The 15,954-nt window shown below is 45.5% G+C and overlaps 1 protein-coding gene across 3 annotated transcripts in view; it reads right to left on the minus strand.

The window, feature by feature from the left end:
* The window catches only part of LOC103297899 (putative serine protease 47), a 28,434-nt gene extending 13,315 nt beyond the window's left edge, over positions 1-15,119 (minus strand). The window contains exons 1-4 of one of the 3 annotated variants that reach the window (XM_028129760.2): positions 14,885-15,119; positions 10,124-10,307; positions 8,575-8,852; positions 5,712-5,878 (exon numbers count right to left, since the gene is read on the minus strand). In XM_028129760.2, the coding sequence (XP_027985561.2) occupies positions 5,712-5,878; positions 8,575-8,852; positions 10,124-10,307; positions 14,885-15,086 (831 nt within the window). In that variant the 5' untranslated portion in view covers positions 15,087-15,119. Of the gene's footprint in view, positions 1-5,711; positions 5,879-8,574; positions 8,853-10,123; positions 10,308-14,761; positions 14,823-14,884 lie in introns of those variants that run through there. The other 2 variants (XM_054727160.1, XM_054727161.1) reach the window with 2 other exon arrangements.
* Between the last annotated feature and the right edge of the window lie 835 nt (positions 15,120-15,954).

Here is a 15,954-nt window from a genome sequence, read left to right on the forward strand (position 1 = left end):
GCTTCTGTTCCTGTCTCTGGCGCTCTGAGATGCAGAGCCCAGTCTGGGGTCTAGGCTTCACGCCTCTCAGGGGGAACCTCCCACTGCTGAGATGTCCCTCCCTAAACTTGGTCTGCTCCCATGGGAGTGGGCCAGCACTCTCATGTCTCCCTCCTTCCTACAAGTCTCAAGATGGCCTCCTCTGCCCATCCGTGATTAAAAGTCTCCTCTTCGGATAATCTTCATTTGGTAATTCAGGGAGATTTTCCCCCAATTTTGTTTTACTTCCAGTTTAGTTCAGGGAGGAGGTGTGAGAAAGATCCACCTACTATGCCACCATCTTCCTTTTTCATTCATTTAGGCATTTGGTTTGCTATTAGCTTCTTTAGAAAATGCCTATGTTGATGCCTGGTGGAGGCAACCTGCATTGATGGGGGAGTGAGAAAGGGTCCTCAGAAAGCTTATGGGGTTTACTGGGGTCCTAAGAGGCTATCAGGGAAGGACTACTTTGTTGGAAGTCCCCTCACTTCATTGGCCAAAAGGAAACTCTCATCCTCGAGAGGTGCGGGAGCAAGGATCACAACCAAGCTTGGTCACACTTCCATCCACCCATCCAACCTGCACAGGGCGGATCCATGGCGGTCTCTGCACTTGAGAGCACAGGGGTGATAAAATTAGGCTCCTCCCTCATTGTTCTTTGTAAATAAGCCAATTAGCCCAATATGGTCAGATGTGACAACAAGCCATGGAAGGGACAGGGACAGGTATGGGGAGGGTATCTCATCTGGTGATGACATAAGGCTTTTTTGAGCTGATACTCTAAACAGGAAACAACCTACATTTCTGATGCAGGAGCAGAGGGAATAGTAAGTGCAAATGAGGAAAGTGGACTTGCCAGATGAATGGGAGAAAGAGCAGTGAGCCTGGCTATGTGGGGAGCAGGGTGAGCAGAGAGGTTGTGGGTCACAAGGCCTTATACCAAAGGGGTTAGGTTTTTCCCCAGGGGAGAGCTGTGCTGAGGGGTGGGGAGAGGGTGACCTGACCTGTCTAGGTGTATCCTTCTGCTGTGCTGGAGAATGGACAGTGCTGAGCATGAGTTAAAGAGGGAAGACCAGTCAGAAGGTGACCACAGGGGCAGAGAGGTTATTGATGGGGAGTGACCAGGGTGCTGAGGAACAGTCAGATTTGGGATGATATTTTGAAGGAGGAGCCAAGAGGACCTGTTAAATCTAAGCCTTCCTCACCAACCAGTCAGAAGGTGCAGAGAGAGTCGGTGCAGGCTGAGCATGGGGCCCTGGGATTGCCAGCATTTCATGGTGGGTGGGGAGGTGACAAGGAGCAGAGCAAAACAGCTATTGAGTTTGGGGCCCAGGTAATGTGAGTAATAACTCTTGATGTGCTGAGTGAGAAGACTCAGGACAACCTTGCTCTGGCAAGAACAAGGCTGGTGGGGATGTTGGCCACATGGCTTTGGTGGCATGGGGGGGACACAATTGGGTAGAGTGAGTCAGAGACTCAATGCTGTCCCAGGAGTCTTTTGGGAAAAAAGGCAGAGAAATTGGGCAATAGCAGGAGGAGATTGCTGCTGTGAATTCACACAGAAGCCATGAAAGGGAGAGACAGGGGATATAGCCGGAAAGCCCTGGACGTCCAGTGCTCAGTAAGGGTCAGCTGGACATGAGACTCAGCAGAGATGAAGGATGAAGGTTGCAGGATGCAGAACTGGGAAGATGAGCAGGTGCTAGTCTGACTGCTCCAATGCTCTTAGTGAGATAAGAAGCAAGCTCCCCAGTTGGCAGACAGGGCTGGGGAATGGTGGCTAGAAGGAGAGAGAAGGGTTCTTGTTATGGTTGGCAAAGAATGACCCCATCCCTGGAACTTGTGATTGTGTTACTATATGCAGCAAAAGACACTTTGCCCATGTGGTTGAATTAGGGATTTTGAAAGAGGAAGGTTACCCTGGGTCATCTGGGAAGGACCAATATAATCCCAAGGTCCCCATGAGGAAAGTGGGAGGCAGGAGGTCAGAGTCAGAGAAGGTGATGTGACAACTCACCTTCTCTGACTCACTCTACCCAATTGTGTCCCCACCATGCCACCAAAGCCATGTGGCCAAAGTCCCCACAAGCCTTGTTCTTGCCAGAAGCAGAGACTTGAGTGATGCTTTTGAGGAGGAGGATGAAGCCAAGAGCCAAGGAATGTGGGCAGCCTCTAGAAGCCAGGAGGAGTAAGGAAACATTCTCCCCTAGAGCCTCCAGAAGGAACCAGACTCACCCACACCTTGATTTCAGACTTTGGACCAGCAGATGTGTAAGATGATAAATTTCTGTTGTTTTAATAATCCTGTTTGAGGTGATTTGTCACAGCAGCTCCAGGAAACTCACACACGGGGTCTTCTTGGACAGTGAGACTGCACCATCATTGCTACAGCTCTTCCCTTCAGTGTGCCCACCCCAAGCTGCCTGAGGCCAGAGGAAAACCTGGTCTCTGTCTAGGGAAGTGGTCCCTGTCCACTCCAAGCCTCAGTAATACACATAGATGAGCTATGTGGCTGCCAAATGACAATGGATTCTGGGCCAGTCTAAGAGTGTTTGCAAAGACTCCAATAGCCTCCTGGCCCCAGAGGAGCTCTCAGAAGGCAGAGGAAACACCAGCACTCACATATGGCATGCACTAGCTTAGAGATAGAGTGAACTGTGTGTGTGTGTGTGTGTGTGTGTGTGTGTGTGTGTGTGTGTGTGTGTGTATGTGTGTGTGTGTGTGTGTGTCCAGTAGGGTAGGGCAGTGAATTCCACCTTGGGTGAGAGGACAGGTGTAAGACAGGACCATAAGAACAAGTATAACTCAGATAGAGAGAGGCAGACCAGGGAGGAAAATGAAAGCCAGCACTTGTTAACCACCTACTAAATGCCAGGTACCAAACCTTAATAAGTGGAGGCTGTTAGCAACCCCATTCCGTAGGTGAGGAGACATAGCTACGGTCACAGTGCCAATAAACAACAGATTGAAGACTGGAACCAGGTATGTCCTGCCCCACAGTCTGAGCTCCAAATCACCGTGTGGTCCCGACTCTCCTTAGAGCTCTTTCTGAGTGCCCCATGTAGGGGGAGGGCCACTTCAGGGGAAAGAAGGAAGCCCAGAGTGGAGAATGGGGTCCAGAGCAGGTGAAGATGAATCTAGAAGATGAATCCAGTTGGAATCTCAAGGACAGGCTGTGGTGACCTAAAGGCTGAGAGAGTAGGGATGGACTCCCAGTATCCAGCCCATTTGTGTCTTCAGCCTGGGAGGAAACTAGAGGAGGAGCGGGGTCAAGGGGCAGGCGAAGTGCACTGGCCCTGAGCTCCATGGGCATGGCCTTTGCAGGAGACGGCAGGTGTGGGACAAGACTGGAAGGGAGAGACCATGTGGATTCCAGCAACAGAGAGGAATCGACAGGATTACTCCAGCCATGAAGACAGAAGAGAAGCAGTCCAGAGACGGAAGACGCTGATGTGACCTTCCCATACTAGCAGTTAGCAGCTGTGCATCACTGCAGGTTGCCCAGGACCAAACCAGACAGAGTCGGACCTGCATTACCACCATTTGTCCACCATCCAGAACTGAAATGTCAGTGCTGACATGTACACATAAGGAACTGTTGGACACTGAAATTGGGTCTCAAAAGAACTGTTGTCCCAGAAAGAAACTCACTACACACTGATTCATTTGCCTGTCACCATAACCATTATTGCTTGTCTCATTTTCGGTTCTTATAAGTGTATTTCTAATAGTACATGATCTCACTCATATAGGGGAAATAATGAACAACATAGACTGATGAACAAGAACAGACCCAGAAACAAGGAGGCACTGATCAGACTGTCGGGCCTCAGGGGGAGGGTAGGAAAGGGTGGGAGTAAAGGGGAGAGATCAACCAAAGGACTTGTGTGCAAGCATATGAGCCTAACCAGCGGTTAAGGACAATAGGGGGGGTGAGGGCATGTGTGGGGAGGGGTGTGGGATGGGAATGGGGGGATGAGGACAAATATGTGATACCTTAATCAATAAAGAAATTTAAAAAAATAAAAAATAAAAATAAAGAAATAAAAGGCATTCAAATGGGAAAAAGAAAAAAAGACTGGAAGGGAGATCTAGGGTGACTGCCATATGGGGACTCAGGGGCTGAGCCCTTTGCTCCACCTCTGGGTGCAGCTAATTGTGAGGAGCATGGACCAGGGCAGAGAGCCAGCAGGTCCATACCATTAGCTATGGACTGGGAACCAAGACACCTGGGTCTACCTTCTCCAGAGGGCAGGTGGCCAACCTTCCACTCTCTGACTCAGCAGCTCACTGGGCAGGACTGAAAACAGCTGTCCACAAAGCCTTCCCATGGGTTAGGTGCATCTCATCCCTCCTGTCTGCCTTTCCTGGGGCTGTCACAACACCTTACCACAAACTGGAGACTTACAAGAACAATGAAAGTTTGTTTTCTCACAGATCTGGAGGCCAGAAGTCTGTAGTCAAGTGTCTCTGTGTCTTTCCCTATTCTTATATGAACATCAGGCACTGAACTCAGGGCCTGCTCTAAATTCACAATGGTCTCATCTCAAGATTCTTCATTAATCACAATGGCAGAGACCCTATTTCCAAATGAGGTCACATCCTGAGGTTCCAAATGACATGAATTTGGGAAACATTATTCAACCCTCTACACCATCCTTTCAACAATTTGGTGAAGGAAGCCTCCGGATCCACTCTATGAAGGAGGACACTGAGGTCACAGGGAAGAGACATGTAGAAGAGCAAATACAATGTTAAGACACAAATGATGAATAAATGGGAATAAATTCCACTTATGTAAAATCTGGAATTTAATATAAGGTGTTAGAAGTGAAGATAGTGGTTCCCTGGGGTGCTGGTGAGAGGAAGGGGGCATGAGCGGGGCATCCAGGGAGTAGGTCACATGTGTCAGTATGTGAACATTCATTAAATTATATATTTAGTAAGTATATATTCTTTTGAATGTACATTATATTTCAGTAAAAATTTTAAAATATGCCTTAAAAATAGATGCCGTTTGCCCTAGCTGGTTTAGCTCAGTGGATAGAGCGTTGGCCTGTGGACTGAAGGGTCCTGGGTTCAATTCCAGTCAAGGGCACATGCTTGAGTTGCAGTAAAGGGCATGTAGGAGGCAGCCATTCAATGATTATCTCTCATCATTGACATTTCTATCTCTCTCTCCCCCTTTCCTTTCCTCTCTGAAATCAATAAAAATATATTTTTAAAGAATAAATACTGCCGAGACCGGTTTGGCTCAGTGGATGGAGCATCAGCCTGCGGACTCAAGGGTCCCGGGTTCGATTCTGGTCAGGGGCATGTGCCTTGGTTGCGGGCACGTCCCCAGTGGGGGTGGTGTGCGGGAGGCGGCTAGTCGATGTTTCTCTCTCATCGATGTTTCTAACTCTCTATCCCTCTCTCTTCCTCTCTGTAAAAAAATCAATAAAATATATTTTTTTAAAAAAAGAATAGATACTGTTTGAAGGCCTTCCAGCAGACAGTGTCATGGGGGATGGGCAGAGGAAGGAACCAGCCTGGGGGACACTGCTGAGGGATAGAGCCCAGGAAAGACATGCAAAGGGAGGAAACCGGAAGTACCAGGGGTCTCACAAAGGGAGTAAAGACAACACAGGCATCCCTGGGAAAACTGAGGCCCCGAGCTCAGAAAAAGGTAGAACAGAAATGGACTCACTCACTTGGCAGATGGCCTTTCCTGTCAAGAAGTCCCCGGCACACAGCATCTCCTCGTGCACAGAGTAGGTCTTGCTTTTGCCAAGTCTTTGTCCATATAACATATTACATAACTTGTTCTCAAGGAGACCCACCTTGCCCTCCTGGAGATGGAAGGGCGGGAGTAGTTGCTCTGTGAGAATAAGGAGATCAGTGAAGTGCACTGTAGCCTAGCTGGAGAGACCAGGCTACTCTGAACCCCACTCTGTCTTAGTGCTAACGACTGCCCCCTACACACGAGGTTTTCTCAGCACACCTGAGCATGCAACATGGCTTCAGTCTTCTACCTATCTCTATCACTCCTGTCCTGTTTCTCTAACATTTTTAAACTCATCCTATTCCCTCCACCTCTCTCATAGCAATAGACCATACCTCTTCTATTCCACAAATATAAAAGGCAAATCCTACCAACACATGCCATTCACTGGGGCTTAGCAACCATTCACCAAGCCACCTACCCTTTCATGACAATCCCATACATTCTCCATTTTTCTATCATTAACCTTTCCCTTACTTCCATCTACTAATTCCTCCAATCACCTACCCATCTTTCTTCATATCCCCATTCATCCATTCACCCTTCCATCCACTTGCTCATCACTCACTATTTCATCCAATCCTCTATCATTCTCCTATCCATCCTTATCTCCATCTATCAATATATCTTCTCACTCCATCTATTCATCACCCATCCACCCACCCATCCAGCTTCCCTTCTACCTACCCATCATCCCACTTACACGCCCCCCTCCATCCATCCTCTCTTCCAGTCACTCATCTACTCATCTATCTTTCTGCTGGTTATCTTTTAGACACTAGTGATACAGGGAAACATTTTTGTTGGGGGAGACAGGGTAAGTGATGTAAATATAATTATTTTACATCTAATAAGTAGTGTGAATGAAATAAAACAGGAAGATGTGATAGTAGGGATTATCTATTTTAGTTCACATGATCAAGTACAACTCCTCAGAGAAGGGGCTAAGTTGTAAATGTAAAGTATAAATGAGTCATGCAAAGATTATTAGGAAGAGCCAGTGAGGCCGAGAAGATAGCCAAGGTCAAAGCCCTAAGATGAGGAAGACTTTGGCATGTTTAAGACAGGAAGGAGGCCTTGTGGCTGTGATGGTGTGTGTGAGGGATGCAGTAGGAGATGAGGCAGAGAGTGATGGGAGGCAACATCATGCAGGGGCTGATAGCTAAGTTATAGAGTTTATATTGTTTTCTATGCACAAATAACAAGGCACTTAGGGTGCTGTAGGAAGTGGTTATAGGGTTAAGCCTCAGACTGACCTGCTGGCAAAGTCGCAAACAAGTCCCAGCTTGGAGGGCACAGTCCTCTAAGCATAATTAAGCTTGATCTTGTGACTGCTCCCTAGATCTTTCCTGGGTAGCTAGTGGGCTGTGGGAGGGGCAGCAAGTGCTGCCAAAACAAGTGAAACTTACAAGAACATTGTAAATTATCTTGTTTGCCCCTGACTATAAATACAGCATCAGCTTTGCAGTCTGGATCTGTTCTGTGGCCTCAGCCAGGCACAGAAGATCCACCTAGACCCAGCTTATTCTCTTGTTGGTCTCTTTCTCCATCCTTCACCGCCCTCCATCAGGCTCGCCGAACCCTTGGCTGTGCTGGTGTGGCACAGGGAGCTGAGTGGGAAAGTGACATGGCTCATGCTTTAAAGCAAGTAGTCAACTGTGTAGAGACTAAAGCAGAGAACACAGGGTCGGAGCTGGAAGACCAGTCTGGAGGTCCAGGCAAGAGTAGATCTTGCCTGGAGTCTTTATTCATATAACATATTACTGAACCAGGGTGGCAGCAATGAAGTAGCTACCAGGTGCCAAGCCCTGTGATCTTACAACAAGTAAGGTGTGGTGCCTTCTATCAAGAAAGAACCAGATTGTGTGTGTGTGTGAATTGCAGATGCATGTGAGTAGTGTGTGTGTGTGTGTGTGTGTGTGTGTGTGTGTGTGTGTGTGTGTAAGAGAGAGAGAGAGAGAGAGAGAGAGAGAGAGAGAGAGAGAGGGGATGAATGAATATATTGGGGCCCGGGTTGTCCTATGATTAGGGGAGTTCCTAAAACGTAGTAGGCCAGGGATGCTGGCATCTCCCATCCAATGAATACATGGTCTGTACAAAATTCCTGTAGCACCTCTGTTGAGAAAGACCATGCCAAATTATGACCTGACAAATAATTACAAATATATATTACATTTCCCTTTACTTTACACCATGAGCATTTCTCCAAATTATTAACACTCTTTTCTTTCATAAACACTTTTGCCCATTAGTCTTTGCTTATATTTCTCCTTTCAATCTAAAAATAACACTTTTTTTTCTGTGTTATTCAATTCACCTAATAAGCCCATGAAGTAGACAATTTGCCAAAGTGAAGTTCTGAGAGGTTATTAAGTGGTGATAATTCTAACTTGATTATGCAAGATCAGAAGCCAGAAGCCATAAATGTGTGTTTTTTCCATTTTTCCCAAGCACCTTCTCTGGTAATGGGAAAGCTGGGTGCTGGGCAGTGGCCTGGAATGGGACAGGCCCCAGCATGACCTTCGAGTAGAACGAAGTCATCTCAGATCTATGGCTAATTCCAAATCTCAAAGATCCTTTAGAATCACACACTTTTCAGAACTAGAACTAGAATGGTCCAGGCCTTTGGAAAAGAGGCATAGAGGGCCAAGGACCAGTGGCATCTTTGTGTGGGGACATTACAGTCTCAGCTATTCCTCCCTTCTTCCTGCCTCTCTCCTACCCTCTTCTTTTCCCCTCCTCCCTCTCCCCTTCCCCATTTTCATCCCACAACCTCTCCCACACCCTCTCACTGTCCTCGCTGAGCATTCCCCAGCCTGTTATCCAGCAGGACGAGTGGCTAGGCAGCTGTAGTCCATGGGTTGGGAGGCAGGCGGGACTGATGTAGAAGGTGAAGTTCACAGGCAGGTGCAGTTGCAACATGGCTATGTCATTCCCGAAGGGGTGGAACTTCTCAAAGTCTGGGTGCATGATAATCCTGTTCACAGACATCTTCTGGGCATGCTGCGTGTGCTGGTACAGCTGGGTGCTTCCCAACAGAACCTGGTAGTCCTTTGGGGCACTGGATTTACTGGAAGGGAATGGCCCACAGTCACCATCATCTCTGAGTGTGTGGGCCAGCTCTCTCTCCCTGCATCCTTGTCTAACTGCACACATTCCTGTGGACCCCTCTGTCCTACATGATGCAGGCATCGTGTCTCTCCCCTTTCACACTGTCAGGAGCCCTTCTTTCTTGAGGCTGTTGATAGTCTACTCACAACCTCAGGGTACATGGCTTCCCCATCACACCCTACAACTGAAGGAACAGAGATTCCTAATGCTGGAATTGTCTTTGGTGGGACCATCACACCAAGGCTTTGGCTCATTCCTAGCTCTAATCAGACTCTTCTCAAGTCTCCCATGACCTACCTCTTGGCCCAAATACTTTTCCTGCCCTTCCGTTTTTAAAACACTTTCTCGCCCAAGGGCTGCTTGTTCAATTGGTTATAAGCACTTACAAATGAGTGCAGGAATCAAAACCTCACCTTATTCCCTGAACACGAGTGATAAAGCTTCCCACCTCCTGACTTTGTTCACATGGCTCATCCACCTGGAAAGCCCTTTCCTGAGCTCCTCACAACCAAAACCCTTCTCAGGCAAGCCTCTCCTCAGGCAAGTCTCCCGAGAGGTCAGCCCTTCTCACCCCACGTTGGGCTTTCTTTCCTGACAGAATAGAGGCATGAGGGAGTAGCGCCTTGCCACCCCCTGTGCCACAGAGGGTGTCACATGGAGTGTGGCACAGAGAAGGTGACAATAGGACTCTGGGCTCTCAAAGCCAGTTGGTACATGAGCTCCAACTCCTTGACTTAGGCTGTGAGGCCTCTGCTTCCTTGGGCCCCTTCCTTATCTGTTCAGAAACTAGGCACTGAGCCAGGCACAGAAGGACCAGAGGAGTTAAGATTCCTGAGTGGCCATGTCACCCTCTAACGTCAGAGAGTCCCACTCAGTCTGGCACCACCGAACCTCCCAGGCATGCACTTTTGCTGAAGTGATGAGAATTGCCTAGCTGTTGGCTGTTCTTGCAACCCCAGGTCCCTACCCAGTCAGGAATACGAGGGCATTAAGGAGAAGCCATTCTCTGAGGCAGCAAAGAGCCAGTCCACAGTGTATGGCAGCTTGGATGGACACTGCCAATCTCTTGCTGGATAGGCATAGGGGCTCAGGATAAAGGATGAGGAGGATCTGGGCAGGTGAGTGGGGAAGACATTCCAGGTTGTGAAGACATTCATCACTCCTTTATTCCTCTTTCCCTGTACCTCCTCCCCTACCATCCCATCTGCTGGAGCCCCAAGGAGGACTCACTTGAGAAAGCAGTGGGCAGTGGAAACCAGCCAGCAGGAGTCGATGAGGACAGCTCCACAGATGTGCGTGTTATGGTACAGCAGACTGGCCTGCCATGGCCACTGGCCAGCCACCACGTCCTGGCCACCATAGATCTTCCCCATCACCTTGGGCTTCCCACACACTGTGGAGAAATACCCTTGGCCTATGATAGAGAAACTGGTGGTATTCCAAATGCCACTACCAGGGAGGCTCTTCTCCACCTCACACATGGGAAAAGCAAGGCTAAGAGTCAAGTAGCCTGGCAAAAATCACAGGACTGCCTGGACTCTGCCTTCACTGGCTGCTGCTAAGGACTGGGCAGCAGAACACAGCTGAGCAAACCCTGTAGGGTTGGACAAGGGAAACATAGGTGGACACAGCAAGCATCTACTGGATAACAGATACCTCAGAGTGGGCCTTCCAAGGGCTCACATATCACAGACCCTATTTACCCAATAGGACATGCTACACACACTCTGAAGATCAAAGACCTAAAGGTCTCAGAGGGTAACAATGTGCCTTGCTCAAGATCGTGGCTTCTAAGTGTCTGTGCCCCTCCACCTCACCCCAGTATCTCAGGCAGAGGTTCACAGGCAGGAGTCTGATGCTGTGGGATGTGGAGAAATTTATTCCCCCTCTATGATGCAAGATTCTCCATTTCTGAACGAAGAGGAGGTAGCACTGTTGGAGCTCCTAAATTTATAAAGCAAATATTGAGGGACATAAAAGGGGAGATTGACAGTAACAGGGTAATTCTAGGGGACTTTAACACCTCATTGACATCAATGGATAGATAGATCATCCAAATAGAAAATCTACAAGGAAACAGCAGCCTAAAATGGCAGATTAGACCAGATTACTTTAATTGATATTTTTGGAGCATTTCATCCCAAAGTAGCAAAATGTACATTCTTTTCAAACACACATGGGATACTTTATCAGATAGACCACATATTAGGACTGAAAAAGAGTCTGAATAAATTTAAGAGGATTTAAATTATATCTTCCCCAACCACAATGATAATGAAACTAGAAATCAATTACAAGAAAAAAACTGAAAAACACACAAACACATTATGTTAAATAACATGCTACTAAACAATAAATGGGTTAACAACAAGATCAAAAAAAGAAATCAAAAGATACTTTGAGAGAGCCAGCCAGTGTTGCTCAGTGGTTGAGTGTCAACCTATGAACCAAGAGGTCACAGTTCAATTCACGGTCAGGGCATATGCCTGGGTTGTGGGCTCGATATCCAATAGGGGGTGTGCAGGAGACAGCAATCAATGATTCTCTCTAATCATTGATGTTTCTGTCTCTCTCTCCTTCTCCCTTCCTCTCTGAAATATTCCATATATATCAAGATACTTTGAGACAAATGAAAGTGAAAACATAATGCCCCCAAATCTATGGGACCAAGCAAAAGCAGTTCTAAGAGGGAAATTCATAGAAATACAGGCCTCAAGAAACAAGAAAAATCTAAAATATACAATATAACCTTACATAATCTAAACTTCCTAAAGGAACTAGAATAAGAACAACAAACAAAGCTCAATGTAAATAGAAGGAAGGAAATAATAACAGAGTAGAAATGAACAAAATAAGAGTCCTAAAAAACACTACAAAACATCAATGAAACCAATAGCTGGTTCTCTGAAAAGATTTTTTAAAAATTGATAAAGTGCTCTAGTTGATTTGGCTCAGTGGATAGAGCATCGGCCTGTGGACTAAAGGGTCCCAGGTTCGATTTCAGTCAAGGGCATGTACCTTGGTTGTGGGCACATCCCCAGTAGGGGGTGTGCAGGAGGCAGCTGATCGATGTTTCTCTCTCATCGACGTTTCTAACTTTCTATTTCTCTCCCTTTCTGTCTGTAAAAATCAATAAAATATATATTTTTTAAAAGTAAAAAAATAAAAATTGATAAAGCTTTAAACAAGGCTCATCAAAAAAAAAGAAGAGAGAACACAAATAAATAAAATCAGAAATAAAAGAGAAGTGACAGCTGACACCGCAGAAACACAAAGGTTAATAAAAAAAAATAACACAAACAATTGTAGGCCAACACTTTGGACAATCTGGAAGAAATGGATAAATTCCTAGCAACCTACAATCTTCCAAGACTGAATCAAGAGAAACAGGACATCTGAACAGACCAATCAAAACAGTAATAATAATTTAAAAAATACCTCCCAAAAAACAAAAGTCTGGACCAGATGGCTTCATAGGCAAATTTTATCAAACATTCAAAGAAGAACTAACACCTATCTTTCTCAAAGTATTCCAAAACTCCCAGAGGAGAGAAGCCTCCCAAGCTCATTTTATGAGGTCATCATTGCCTTGATTCCAAAACCAAAGAAAGATATTACCAAAAGAGAAAATTATAAGCCAATATTCTTGATAAACATAGGTCCAAAATTATTTTTTTAAATAGTAAACTGGATTTAGCAATACATGAAAAAGATCATACACCATGATCAAGTGGGATTTATTCCTGGAATGAAAGATTGGGTCAGTATCCACAAACCAATTAATGTGATGCACCACATAAACAAAATGAAGGGTAAAAAAATTCATATGATCATATCAACAGATTCAGAAAAAGCAGTTGACAAAATCCACCATACACTTATGATTAAAAACATTCAGCAAAGTTGGAATAGAGGGAACATACCTCAACATAAAGGCCATATATGACAAAAACACAGCTAACATAGTCAACAGTGAAAAGCAAAAAGCATTTTCCTTAAGATCAGGAAAAAGACAATGATGTGCTCTTTCACCACTTTTATTCAACATAGTATTGGACATCCTAGCCACAGCAATAAGATAAGAAAAAGAAATAAAGGGCATCAAACTTGGAAAGGAAGAAGTAAAATTATCATCATTTGCAGATGACATGATACTATATAGAGAGAACCCTAAAGATTCTACCAAAAACTACTAGAACTGATAAATGATTTTAGTAAAGTAGCAGGATATAAAAATTATTGCATTTTTATACACCAGTAATGAGCTATCATAAAGAGAAATTAAGAAAGCAATCCCATTTACAACTGCATTAAAAAACCCACCTAGAAATAAATTTAGCCAAGAAGGGACAAGACCTGTACTCAGAAAACTATAAGACATTGAAGAAAAGAAATTGAAGAAGATACAAACAAGTGAAAGCATATACTGTGCTCATGGATACAAAGAATTCGCATCGTGTAAATGTCCATATTACCCAAAGCAATCTATAGATTCAATGCAATCCCTATCAAAATGCCACTTGTATTTTCCACAGAACTAGAACACATAATTCTAAAATTTATATGGAACAACAAATTTCCCTGAATAGCCACAGAAACCTTGAGAGAAAAGAACAAAGTTGGAGGTATCATGCTACCTGATATCAAATTGTACTACAAAGATATAGTATCAAATAAGGATGGGTTGGCATAAAAAAGAGATACATATATCAGTGGAACAGAATAAAGAGCTCAGAGATAAATCCACATTTATATGTCTAATTAATTTATTAAAAGAAGGCAATAATATACAGTGGGGTAAAGACAGTCCATTCAGTAAATGGTGTTGAAAAGACTGGACAGATACATGCAAAAATAAATAAATAAATAAATAAATAAATAAATAAATAAATAAATAAATGAAAAAGAGAAAGAAAAATATACCACCTTCTTACACCATATACAAGCATAAATTCAACATGGTTTAAAGACTAAAATGCAAGACCCCAAACCACAAAACTTCTATTGGAAAACATAGACAGTAAACTCTCTGACATTTATCTTAGTAATTTTTTTCTATATACCTCCTTGGGCCAGGGAAACAAAATAAACAAATGGGATTACTTCAAACTGAAAATGCATTGTACAGGCCAGTGTTGCTAAGTAGTTAGAGCATCAGCCCATATACCAAAGGGTCCAGAGTTTGATTTCCAGTTAAGAGCACATACCCAGCCTCCAGTCCAGATGCGTGTGGGAGGCAACCAATCGATGCATCTCTCTCACATTGATGTTTCCCTATCACATTACTGTTTCCCTCTATCACTCCCCCCCTCTCTCCATCCCTCCCCATCTCCCTACCTCTTATTCTCTCTAAAAAATCAATTGAAAAAATATCCTCAGGTGAGGGTTAACAACAAAAATGTCAGGAGGCTGTAAAGTGCAGTGTAGGGAATACAGTCAATACTGTTGTAATAACTATGTATGATGCCAGGTGGGTACTAGACTTAATAGGGAATTATTTCATAAATTATATAGATGTCTAACCACTATGATGCACACCGGGAGCTAATATAAAATAATATTGAATGTCAAGTGCAGTTGAAAAATAAAAGAAGAGGGGTGGGCTATGACCATAACCCTGGTCCTAGGACTCACACCTGAGAAGGATGGGGTGCAGGGGTGTGTCCAGACGCTCTGAAAGGTGAATCCTTGTCCAGGGCTGTGCTTGTGCCTCACGAAGGGGACTGGGACCCCCGGGCCTGACTCAGGGCCCCTCGTTCAGTGGTCCTGGTGCTCTCCTCTACCCAGCGCCAGTTCCACGGCCCCGCCCCACGTCCTGAGGCAGTTCCCACCAGAGGCCCGGGAGTGGAGGAGGCGCCTGAGACCCACCTTCGCAGAGTGGTCTCTAGGCTGCCTAGTGAAGGGGAGGATGACTCGGGTGACCCCAGGCACTGGATCCGGTCCCAGCCCAGCAGTGTCCAGAATTCACCCCACACAATGCCGCCCCTGTACCTGGGACTCCCGGGGCCAACCGCTGCACGGTGGGGGTGGGGGTACCGCTCTCCACTGTCTCGCCTGGAGCTGAGGCTGGGGTGGCCGTGGCCAGGGACCGTCTCAGCCCCGGGGCAACCAAGGGCAGTAGCAGCAGTAGCCAGAGCAGGGCCACTGGCCAACCTGGGCCTCGGCCTCCACGTGTCCACTTCTTCTTGCCCATCGCCAGGGTCACTGAACTCAACCTGACCCCGCCCGGACGCTGGCCCTGACCCCGCCCTGACCCTGCCCTTACTCCCACTTCAGCCCAGTTCTGACCCTGGCCCTGACCCATCCCTGGGTCTGCCTCCCTACCCCAAACTGGCCCACTCTGACCTAGCCCTGGCCCAACCCTGACCCCAACCTTGAATCCTCAGGTAATGGGCTCCTGACCCCAACTGTGCCTGACCTTTGACCAGGAGGTTGTATGGCCTGGACCACAGTGCAATCCATGCTCCTATGAATTAATGAGAAAAGATAGTAGACTTCATGGAAATATAGGAAAGGGTATGAAAAGGTAATTCATGGAAGAGGAAATTAAAAAGTCCCATAAACAGGAAAAAGTAGTCAATCTATTTACTTATCTAGAAAATGAAAATTAAAGCATCATTTTTTTTTCAGCCATCAAATTGTAAACATTTTCTGAGATTGATAAAGACCCCTCATCCTCTGCTAATCAGTGATTTCTCCATGGATGTGGGAAGCATCCAAATTTCAAAGACATGTTCCCTCTTGTCTACTCCAGGATGTAATGTCCTAGATTTGTCATTCTAGAGGTAAGATCCTATTATTTCACAGTCATTTCCTTGTGTGTGTGTCTTTGTCCCTGGACTGTAAACTCTACACTACAGGGAAATTATTTCATTCACCATTAAGTCTAGGGGTAAAAGTAACAGAAATAGTGCTGCACATAATATACACTAAAATGTCAAGTTAATAACAACTACTCTTTTTAAAATACTTTTATTGAATTTGAGAGAGAGGAAGGGAGAGGGAGAAAGAAAGAGACACATTGATATGAGAGCAGAATATCAACTGGCTGCCTTCTGCAT

This window comes from Eptesicus fuscus, chromosome 15 (genome assembly GCF_027574615.1).
Source record: "Eptesicus fuscus isolate TK198812 chromosome 15, DD_ASM_mEF_20220401, whole genome shotgun sequence".
Classification (NCBI taxonomy): Eukaryota; Metazoa; Chordata; class Mammalia; order Chiroptera; family Vespertilionidae; genus Eptesicus; species Eptesicus fuscus.